A 12769-nucleotide genomic window follows, 5' to 3' on the forward strand; every position below is an offset into this window, starting at 1 on the left:
CAAATACAACATAATACAATACTTCATTTTCAAAGATACAGATGTAGCCAGTGAACAAATCTATGGGGGTACCTGCTCCGACATAGTTGACGGCCTTCGCAGCCCGCACCGCTGCTTCTCCGATGGATCGTTGCACCTCCTCACTCAGTCCTGGCTGTAGGTGGACCGTGATGAAAACAAGCAACAGCGATATTCAACAACAGTATCAGTATCAGTATCAGTAGCTCAAGGAGGCATCACTGCGATCAGTCAAATCCATATACACTACACCACATCTGCCAAGCAGATGCCTGACCAGCAGCGTAACCCAACGCGCTTAGTCAGGCCTTGAGAAAAAAAAGAAAAGAATATATAAAAATAAAAATAAAATTAAAAAAAACAACAACACTCTGCTATACATACGTGTGTGTGTGTGTGTGTGTGTGTGTGTGTTTGTGTGTATGTGTGTGTGTGTATGTGTGTATGTATATATATATATATATATATATATATATATATCAATCAATCAATGATAAGAACACTTTCTTTTCCAAACTATACCCCAAAAGAAAAAACAATCAAGTCTAATGTGACCATCGCCCCATGCAAATACTTTTCCAAAGCTACACAGACACACACACACACACAAAAAAACAACAACCAACAACAACAATCAGTTGATTCTAACATGCAGGTACAATTATTGGTTTGAAAGCTGTACATAAAAACAAAACAATCAAATGAACATATTCTATGGATCTACAAATATTTCTTCCATGCGAGTTGCACGTGTCCTCGCATGTGTGTTCTTATGTGCTTTGTGTCTGAATGACATGTTATTCTAAAGCATTTTGAGAGGTGATAGCAATCTCTATACATATATATAATTATTATCGTTACTGTTATTATCATTCATATTCTTGTTATCATCATAACTATCACTACTATTAATATAACTATTAAAGAAACAACAACAACCAGATCTTATTTGTTCACACAAATACCTTTCCAAAGCCTAAATTTATTGAGCCCTGCACCTGAATAATGCTCTGATTAAAAAAAAAAAAAAAAAAAAAAAAAAATCTCATTAAAATGGTCTTTACTTTTCTACATAAATACGCAGAAACCACAGTGGAAGGGAAGCAACTTCTGCAGTATTTCCGGATGTGTCCACACAGGGAAAACAGCATATATTTTCTGCATTTTCTTCCATATCATCATTGCATGGAAGACTGCCCACGCAGCAAGTGCCCCCCCCCTCCCCCACCCCACCCCCCAGTGATGAATGGGTTAAACAAAAGAAAGCAACCAGAACTGAAACCAAATAAAAGACAAGCTGCATACAGAAGACACCGAAGCAGGAATTTTTGTTTGATGTCCCGTCACATTTACTGGTGATTGTCAACATTTTGTTTTAAGTAATGATTTTTACATCTGAATGTCATCGTTTCAAAAGTAGGAGAGGGTGGGAGGGGGGTGGGGGTGTGTAGGGGGGAGTTAAATGGTGAGTTTGGGGGGAATCAGGGTGGATGGAGGGGTGGAACTGATGGGGTATCATTTGAAATAAACAGAACGCACCGCTGGTGCTTCCTCGATGATTTTCTGATGACGGCGCTGAACGCTGCAGTCTCTCTCAAACAGGTAGACATAGTTGTCATGGCGATCCCCAAACACCTGTACTTCCACATGTCTGTACGGGGAAGAAAAAAAAATCATAATGTACCAATGTATGTACTGTGTCAATGTTATATCAATTATATAATATTGACTTTATTCAGCACGCCTAACACTCTCTTGCACAAACTAACCGTTCAAAGTGTGTTTATGTTCACTGTACCAAACTCTGATGAAGGAAAAAATCAAAATACATGCAGGACATCAGTGGACGTCATATTGGTACTACAGCCACATTTTTTACAGGACGTCTGCTGATGTTTTATAGGCACAAGTGAGTTGTTAATCTAATCTACTGACTGACCAACTGGCTGATAATTACTGATTAGAGGTTCCAAAACCAATCCTCCAAAATCCAAAATAAGTTCTTGTCATCTTGCTCTGAAGCAGTTTACTAGTACTACACAGGCACTGTGTAACCAGATTGTGTCCACACTTTCAACAGAGATTAACAAAAAGATCCATTATCAACACATTGAATGATCCGTCTTACTTAAGCCGAGGATTTTTTTTTTTTTTTTCAAATAAAAAAAATCAAACAACAAGAAACTGAGAGATAAATAAAAGTATGTGTAAATGTGTGTATCGTTGTGTGTGTGCAAGTGTGCGTGTGTTATGTGTTGTGTGAGTGTGTTGTGCGCAATGTAGTGGCATGGTATTGCGTTGTGCTGTGTGTGTGTGCTTTTTTTTAACTTGTGTGCATGTGCATCCTTGTGAGTGTGTAAATGTGCACACATGCACATAAATGCGCATGTATACCTCCACATTCCTAAGCTTGTATGCAAACCTGTGAGAGACTGAACCAGCATTCAAGCAAACCTTTCCTCCCACAACGTAAGAAGTTTGGTGCAGTGGCGAACGGTTTACAGTGATGGCTTCTTGCCCAGGTTTCCTGAGACTGATCCCCAGTTTCACAGCACCTGGTGGGTTAACCCTTTGAGCCCTGAGTTCCTGAGCAATTTTAACCCTTTTGCCTGAGCTCCTGAGCCAAAAGTTGCAAATAATTGGTATTTAATGTGTCACGGCAGATATAAAAAGAGTGCCCTGACCACCGCTTTACCAGTGGTAGAGATTAATGACATAATGCCTAGCCACCGGTTGAGCAGTGTGTAAACACTTGTGTCGTGTTTTGCTGTTGGTTGACTTATATTGAAATCGATCTTTTTTTATCCAAAGCACATGCACAAAACACAGTGAAAAGGCGCGGCCATGTTGGTACTACGTTCGCTGACGTCAGAATTTTACGGTTTTTCTGATTGGCTCTTCAATATAAGTCAACCAATAGCAAAACACGACACAAGTGTTTACGCACCGCTCAACCGGTGGCTAGGCATTATGTCATTTTTCTCTACCATCTGTGGTCAGGGCTCAAAGGGTTAAAGGTGGAGGCTTTTCCGATTCCCACATCAACATGTGTGCTGACCTGCTAGTGCCTGAATCCCTTTCATGTGTAAATGCATGCAGAAGATCAAGGAAACATGTTAAAAATCCTGCAATCCATGTCTGCATTTGGTGAGTTATGGAAGCGAGAACATAACCAGCATGCGCACCCCCCGATGACGGAATAAAGCTACTGACATGGCGGTGTAAAATTGGTCATACATGTAAAACATCACTCGTACATATGAGTGACCTGGGAGTTGTAGCCCATGAATGCAGAAGAAGATGAAGAAGAAGAAGAGGAAGAAGAAGCAGCAGCCTACCTTGGTCGAACAACAAACTTCTCCAGTAGCATCACCTGGTCCCCAAATGACTTGATGGCCTCGGTTTTGGCCGACTCCAGCTGCCCCTCAAATTCGTCTTCCGTCATTGCTATCCTCATCCCCTGACACACACACACACAGAGCCTATTCTCATCCCCTGACACACACACACACAGAGCCTATTCTCATCCCCTGACACACGCACAAAGCCTATCCTCATCCCCTCACACACACACACACACACACACAGCCTATCCTCATCCCCTGAAACACACACAGAGCCTATACTCATCCCCTGACACACACACACACACACACAGCCTATCCTCATCCCCTGACACACACACACACAGAGCCTATTCTCATCCCCTGACACACGCACAAAGCCTATCCTCATCCCCTCACACACACACACACAGCCTATCCTCATCCCCTCACACACACACACACACACAGCCTATCCTCATCCCCTCACACACACACACACAACCTATCCTCATCCCCTCACACACACACACACACACACAGCCTATCCTCATCCCCTCACACACACACACATACAGCCTATCCTCATCCCCTGACACACACACACACACACACACAGCCTATCCTCATCCCCTGACACACACACACACAGCCTATCCTCATCCCCTCACACACACACAGCCTATCCTCATCCCCTCACACACACACACACAGCCTATCCTCATCCCCTCACACACACACAGCCTATCCTCATCCCCTCACACACACACACACACAGCCTATCCTCATCCCCTCACACACACACAGCCTATCCTCATCCCCTCACACACACACACACACACAGCTTATCCTCATCCCCTGACACACACACACAGAGCCTATCCTCATCCCCCCCCCACACACACACACATATGCACACACACACACACAAACACACACACACATAGACACACACACAACCTTCACTCATCCCTTTTCACACACACACACACACTCACACACACATAACCTATCCTCATCCCCCAAGACACACAACACACAACATATTTTGTTTGGGGGGGTGAAACTCTGACAACCAACCTAAATGGTTTATAAACATGTTCAAGAGGTAAAAAAAAAATGTTTAGAAAAAAGCTAAAAAAAACACACAAAACAACCCAAAAACAAACCCAAACAAACCAGTACAAAGCTGGGCTCAAACCCACAACCTCTCACATTAGTGACAGATTTGTCTACCCACAGCACCACTGTCTGCCCAAGACATCGGAGACAGACAGACAGACAGACTGACAGACAGGGACACAGATTAACTCTTTCATCACCAAGTTTCTGTGTGAAAAAACACTCCCCAGCACCAAACATGTCAGACTCTATGCTCCCAGTCACAGGCTTCAGCTGTGTCAAAACAACACAGTGACCTTCTGTGTGAAAAAAACACTCCCCAGCACCAAACATTTCAGACTCTATGCTCCCAGTCACAGGCTTCAGCTGTGTCAAAACAACACAGTGACCTTGTTCACTTCAAAGTGGGTCAGGGAGCAAAAGGTTAGTCATTGCTCTCTCGGCGGGGAAACTGGCTGCAGCTATCAAGCTTTTTGTTACAATGTGAACAAGAGAGCCAAGGCCTTCAAGACTCACTTGGGATACACTTTAAAAAAAAAAAAAAATCCAAGCTTTTTATGTATTGAGTATAATTTCAAAATGTAATGTTTAAGATGAGAAAGATCAGTTTAAAGCAAATTAAGTCCCCTAGCATTAATTACAGAGTAATTTCCCTTTTTTACTATCTGCACCAAAACGTTTGCAAAATAAATAAAAATTCCATGCTTAGCAAAAGAAGTTCCTGTTTGAACAAAAAATGATAATAATGACTCCTCTTGTTGTTGGGTCAGAATATCAGATCAAAGTGCCAAGTTTAGAGAATACAAAAAATATAAATATAACAGTAAATGCAGTTTGCATATAATTAGGCTTCTTTTTTTTTTTTCTTTTTTTTTTGTGCCCATCCCAGAGGTGCAATATTGTTTTAAACAAGATGACTGGAAAGAACTGAATTTTTCCTATTTTTATGCCTAATTTGGTGTCAGCTGACAAAGTATTTGCAGAGAAAATGTCAATGTTAAAGTTTACCACGGACACACAGACACACACACACAGAGACAACCGAACACCGGGTTAAAACATAGACTCACTTTGTTTACACAAGTGAGTCAAAAATGGTCCTTTAAACGCAGACCCCTCAATGTCGACTAAGGTTGCCAATGGTGGTAAAAGAGTTAACATATGGTGGTAAAAGAGTTAACAAACACCATGACAACACACTGTCTTTTTCAAGCACTCACTTTTCCACCCCCACCACGGACAGCTTTGATCATGACCGGATAACCAATGGCAGCAGCTTCCTTTTTCAACCTCTCCACCGATTGGTCCTCGCCATGGTAACCATGGATGACCGGTACCCCAGCAGCGGACATGATGGCTTTGGAGGTGCTGCGAATCCAGACCGGTCAATGAGTGTTATCACGTTGGTGAAAAGGTGTGTCCATCAGTCCATGTCATTACAGAAATAACTTAATTAAGCGACAACATCCGCCATGACCACCCCCCTCACCCCTTTCATCGTCATCATCACCATCATCATCATGATCATCATCATCACCATTATCATCATCATGATAACCATGATCACCATCATCATCATCACCATCATCATTCTGATCATCACCATCAACATTACCATCATCATGATAACCATGATCACCATCATCATGATCATCGTTACCATCATCATCATGATCATCACCATCACCATCATCATGATAGCCATGATCACCATCATCATCATCATCATTACCATCATCACCATCACCATTATCATCATCATGAAAACCATGATCACCATCATCATGATCATCACCATTATCATCATCATGATAACCATGATCACCATAATCATCATGATCGTCACCATCACCATTAATATCAGGATCATGATAACCATAATCACCACCACCATCATCATCATTACCATTATCATCATCATGATAACCATGATCACCACCATTATCATCATCATGATAACCATGATCACGACCACCATCATCATCATTACCATTATCATCATCATGATAACCATGATCACCACCATTATCATCATCATGATAACCATGATCACCACCATTATCATCATCATGATAACAATGATCACCATCATCATCATTACCATCATCACCATTATAACCATGATCACCGTCATCATTACCATCATCGTCACCACCATTATCGTCACCATGATAACCATGATCACCACCATTATCATCATCATGATAACCATGATCACCACCATCATCATTACCATCATCACCATTATAACCATGATCACCGTCATCATCATTACCATCATCGTCACCACCATTATCGTCACCATGATAACCATGATCACCATCATCATCATAACCATGATCACGACCACCATCATCATCATTACCATCATCATCATCATGATAATCATGATCACCATCATTATCATTACCATCATCGTCACCACCATTATCATCACCATGATAACCATGATCATCATTACCATCATCATCATCACCATTATCATCATCATGATAACCATGATCACCATCATCATCATCACCATTATCATAACCATGATCACCATCATCATCATCACCATTATGATAACCATGATCACCGTCATCATCATTACCATCATCGTCACCACCATTATCATCACCATGATAACCATGATCACCATCATCATCATTACCATCATCGTCACCACCATTATCATCACCATGATAACCATGATCACCATCATCATCATCACCATCATAATCATCATTCACTTCCTCCTTCTATCCCCCCCCCCCCTGCCAAAGCACTGCAAGGGGAAAGTTCTGCTCAATCCTCTCCTTCTGCCATTTGTATTTCTTTTTATCACAACAGATTTCTCTGTGTGAAATTTGGGCTGCTCTCCCCAGGGACAGCGCATCGCTACACTACAGCGCCACACTTTTTTTTGTGTATTTTTTCCCGCGTGCAGTTTTATTTGTTTTTGTTTTTTCCAATCGAAATGGATATTTCTACAGAATTCTGCCAGGAACAACCCTTTTGTTGCCGTGGGTTCTTTTACGTGCACTATGTTCATGCTGCACACAGGACGTCAGTTTATCATCTCATCCGAATGACTAGCATCCAGACCACCACACAATGTCTAGTGGAGGTGGGGGAGAAAATATAGGCGGCTGAGCCATGATTCGAACGAACGCGCTCAGATTCTCTCGCTTCCTAGGTAGACGCATTACCTCTAGGCCATCACTCCACCATTTGAACCTTCCCCAGCCGAAGTAAGATAGGTACCCATTCACTCCTGGGTGTGGAGGATGGAAATTCAGAGCACAATGCCTTTCCCCAAGGGCACTACATCAGAACGAAACAGGAACTTGAACCCTGGTCACTGGTGAACATGACATCAGGGTGTCCAACGCCTAACCTGTTCTGCCACAGCGCCTCCTCATCCACCATTATTATTATAGTCATTCGGATGAGACGATAAACCGAGGTCCCGTGTGCAGCATGCACTTAGCGCACGTAAAAGAACCCACGGCAACAAAAGGGTTGTTCCTGGCAAAATTCTGTAGAAAAATCCACGTCGATAAGGAAAAACAAATAAAACTGCATGCAGGAAAAAATAACAAAAAAAATGGGTGGCGCTATAGTGTAGTGACGCGATCTCCCTGGGAAGAGCAGCCCGAATTTCACACAGAGAAATCTGTTGTGACAAAAAGAGAAATACAATACAATACAATTATTAGCCTGAAAGACAAAAGACGAAGTGACAAGAGGCACAGCTCAAATCTCTTAACACTTTTCAAGAAGAAAGTCCTATGCCAACGTAAGTGACAATTAAATTTGTCAGTCAGCCCGTGTGTTCATTTTATCAACATACACATCTTCTGAGTAGAAGTACACACAGACACACTTTCAAGGGTATACACATATTTGTAAAAACACATGTCATTTTTCAAGGGTATACATACACCACTTACCTAAAAACTAGACTTACACTTTTGTAAACTTAACCCACAGCACATAGGTTTGGATCATCAATATCTTTGAAAAAAAACCTCCAGTCTGTATGTACCGTTTTGTATGTTCATGTCTGCACTTTTCTTCTTCTCTTTTTTTTGTTTGTTTGTTTCGTTGTCTTTTTTGTTGTTGTTGTTGGAATTTTTCCTTTAGTCATCCAGTGATTTTCTCCAAAACATACAGACTAGAATTTTTTTTGTTTTTTCCAAAATTTCCACTTATCAAAAACACTTTTCAAGGCCCAGAACTGACACTATCTCAGTGCTGTTGTCAATCAAACAAAACTAGCCAGTTAACATCAACCCAAAGGAACTGCTGTCCACCAAAACAGGATGCGCCTAACACTGAATGGATACACCATAATTACATTCATCATGATCAGCTGTCAAAGCGTCAATACCTCTTGATGCCCATGTCCCGAATGGCCGAAGCAGGAGGCCCGATAAAAATGACCCCTTCCTTCTCGCACAGATCAGCAAACTCTGTGTTCTCCGACAGGAAGCCGTAGCCAGGGTGGATGGCCTGCAAAGCAAGTGATTAAACAACCTGCAGAGCTGAACTCTTAAGACAGGTCTGGGGTTCAGAGACTGGAGTTGTGCTACAATTAAGGCAGCACGCTTATCACGGGAAATGACTGAATGCTCTCATTCGACAGCAGTATTACCTGAAAAGTGGTGAAGGAGGGACACAGTTGTTTTCCCCATCATTAACTCATTCTTGACGGGCGCAATAGCCGAGTGGTTAAAGCGTTGGACTTTCAATCTGAGGGTCCCGGGTTCGAATCACGGTGACGGCGCCTGGTGGGTAAAGGGTGGAGATTTTTACGATCTCCCAGGTCAACACATGTGCAGACCTGCTAGTGCCTGAACCCCCTTCGTGTGTATATGCAAGTAGAAGATCAAATACGCACGTTAAAGATCCTGTAATCCATGTCAGCGTTCGGTGGGTTATGGAAACAAGAACATACCCAGCATGCACACCCCCAAAAGCGGAATATGGCTGCCTACATGGCGGGGTAAAAAAACGGTCATACACGTAAAAGCCCACTCGTGTGCATACAAGTGAACGTGGGGGTTGCAGCCTACGAACGAAGAAGAAGAAGAATTCATTCTACTCCGGGTACGAGTTAACTCGTACCATGATTACTTCCCCTGTGGCTCACGTACGAGTATTCTCGCACCAGCACACTATTCTGATTTTGTTTATTCTTGCTTAGTGCAGATGGCATTCTAAACTGAACCGTTTACAGATTCCGGAAGCATGAAAACGAAGCTTTGTTCGACCGATTAAATGGACAATTCTCCATCGATTTCAGCAGTTTTAGTGAAACACCCTGTTTTTTCTGTTGTTTTCACCCTGTTGTCTCATGTAGCGCTGGTCCAGGGGAGTTGTATCAGGCATGTAGCTATGGTGTTGAATGAGTTAACCCCTTGCCTGCTGTACGTTTTAACAATTTTGTCATCCCTGAGTGCCGAGGAAATCTCTGGGTTTCCACCAAAGTGCAAATAAATGTGCACTACTTCCTCAGGTATGAAGATATCTTCTTGAAATTTTGCATGATGATTGCTCATACACTGTACTTAAAATAGGTAATAATGTTATCATGATTCCCTAGTACAACTGTTGTTATTGTTTTAAATCTCAGTCACAGAAAATTTCCATGAAATCAAGCGTCTTAAAAGTATCTGTATCATAATCAGTGCCAGGAATTTCAGTCAAATTTGCTTTCATTGGATGCCTATTGCCCAGTATTACATCAAAAGGTTGAGGGGGAAAAAAACCCAAATCAACCATAACTGGGCCACTCAGCTGTGTGTTGGCACCCAGCCAAGAGATGCCACCCTCCCCTGTCCCTCCCCAGCTGGTGGGAGTCTGACTTACCACCCCTCTTCTCTTCACCCCTCCCTGGTGTAGTTGTTCTTCTAATCATCATCATCATCACTGATAATATCATTACTATCATTATTATTGTTGTTGTAATTATCATCATCATCATCATCATTATTATTATCACTATCATCATCATCATTATTATTGTCATTATCATTACTATTATTATTATTATTATTATTATTACTATTATTATCATTATCACCATTATCATCATCATTATTATTACTACTACTACTACTACAACTACTACTATGACTACTACTACTATTATTATCATTATCATCATTATTATTATTATTATTATTATTATCATCATCATTATTATTATCATCATTACAAGCATCTTATCAGTGACAGTACCTGTGCCCCTGACTGTTTGGCCACATTCATGATGACGTCCTGCCTCAGGTAGCTCTGACTAGCTGCTGGGGGCCCAATGTTGTAGGCCTCATCAGCCTGCAACCATCAACAACCAGTTCAACATTACTATACAGGTAGGCATCCTTCAGTCTCGGAAGACTATGGAGTTGTGCTCTAGGTGTTTATTCTGGTACAGCGTCGGGTGTGGCTGGCCAGTCCGACGCGGGAATGACAGTCCCTGTGGCAGAGGGCACAGATGAAGTCTGACGCTGGTCTGTGTGCCTGGGCTGCAGCCTTTCTTCTCATTCTCTTTTCCTCGTGCTGCTGAGCGAGTGTCTCTTCGAACTTGGAAAGACCTTTCTGCACAGTCTGTGTCCAGGCTGACCGTTCGAGGGCTGTTGCTTCCCAGTTGTTCTGGTCGATGTTCAAGGCTTTTAGGTCCCTCTTGCACATGTCTTTGAATCGCAGCTGTGGTCTGCCTGTGGGATGTTCTCCCTGCACAAGTTCTCTGTAGAGGAGGTCTTTAGGGGTCCGTCCGTCGTCCATGCACACGACATGGCCGAGCCAGCGCATGTCTGTTTCAGCAGTGTGTACACACTGGTGCATCCAGCTCTTTCCAGGACAGTGTTGTTTGGGACCTTGTCCTGCCAGGTGATGTTCAGAATGCGTCAGAGGCTACACATGTGAAAAGCATTGAGCTTTCGCTCTTGTCAGGCACGCAAAGTCCAGGACTCGCTGCCATACAGGAGGGTGCTCATGGCGCAGGCTCTGTAGATCTGGATCTTTGTGTGCTCAGTCAGTTTGCTGTTGTTCCATGCTTTCTTAACATTACTATAACATACAAAGAAAACAAGAACAGGCTCTGTCAGCCTGCAACCATCAACAACTAGTTCAATATTACTACTACAACACTTAAAACAAAGACACTTTAGATAGGCCTTGTCAGCCTGCAACCATCAACAACTAGTTCAATATTACTACTACAACACTTAAAACAAAGACACTTTAGATAGGCCTCGTCAGCTTGCAACCATCAACAACTAGTTCAATATTACTACTACAACACTTAAAACAAAGACACTTTAGATAGGCCTCGTCAGCTTGCAACCATCAACAACTAGTTCAATATTACTACTACACTTAAAACAAAGACACTTTAGATAGGCCTCATCAGCTTGCAACCATCAACAACTAGTTCAACATTACTATAACATACAAAGAAAACAAGAATAGGCTTTGTCAGCCTGCAACCATCAACAACTCATTCCACATCACTTCTACAACACACAAAACAAAGACACATTAGATAGTCTTTGTCAGCCTGCAACCATCAACAATTAGTTCAACATCACTTCTACAACACACAAAACAAAGACACATTAGATAGTCTTTGTCAGCCGGCAACCAACAACAACTGGTTCAACACTACGACTACAACAAGCACACAAAACAAAGAAACTGGAAAAGAAGTGGAAAAGAATCTCTTGCAGTCTATCATAATTCATATTTAATTTCTTACCAAGAACACTGTCCAGAAAGCATTCTTCTTCTACATTTGTGGGTTGCAGTTCCCATGTTTACTTTTGTTGATAATATGTGGGGTTTGTGTGTACTTTTTACCCTGGCACTTGTACAGACAAACTCAGTTGTTGCTGTTGTTTTTTTTTCTCTTTTTTTAGGGACAGCAGGGGGTGGTGGCGGTGGCAGGGGTGGGGTGGGGGGTGCAACTCAGGAAGCATCAACTGGTAATGGATTTCTGAGCTTTCTGGTCTTGCTACCCTTCCTACCCACCCCATTGCAGATCACACATGTATACACTTTCAGTTTCAATAATCTCTTTATCACACTCAGCTCCTTCAAGTAGTTCCTCACAGTTCTTGTAATCTATCTCCAAAGATGTTTTTTTACACCTTTCTTTTAATAATTTTCCTGAAAATGATTCAAGAGATTCAATGACTTAAAGATGTTTAGTCTGTCTGCTACTTCTGACATTGAACAAATCAAACTGAAACAATCATCAGAAAACACAATATTTTTTCTTAAAAGTAAACTTAAAATACAAACACATAAAAAAATAC

At 41.9% G+C, this 12769-nt stretch overlaps 1 protein-coding gene across 1 annotated transcript in view; it reads right to left on the reverse strand.

Moving 5' to 3' along the window:
• Positions 1-12769, reverse strand: part of LOC143302193 (methylcrotonoyl-CoA carboxylase subunit alpha, mitochondrial-like) — a 30879-nt gene that overhangs the window by 15868 nt on the left and 2242 nt on the right. Inside the window, exons 3-8 of the mRNA XM_076616749.1 lie at positions 10692-10787; positions 8839-8960; positions 5684-5831; positions 3357-3478; positions 1558-1669; positions 73-154 (exon numbers count right to left, since the gene is read on the reverse strand). Of these exons, the coding sequence (XP_076472864.1) occupies positions 73-154; positions 1558-1669; positions 3357-3478; positions 5684-5831; positions 8839-8960; positions 10692-10787 (682 nt within the window). The remainder of the gene's footprint in view (positions 1-72; positions 155-1557; positions 1670-3356; positions 3479-5683; positions 5832-8838; positions 8961-10691; positions 10788-12769) is intronic.

Source organism: Babylonia areolata, chromosome 29, assembly GCF_041734735.1.
Source record: "Babylonia areolata isolate BAREFJ2019XMU chromosome 29, ASM4173473v1, whole genome shotgun sequence".
In the NCBI taxonomy this organism is placed as follows: domain Eukaryota; kingdom Metazoa; phylum Mollusca; class Gastropoda; order Neogastropoda; family Buccinidae; genus Babylonia; species Babylonia areolata.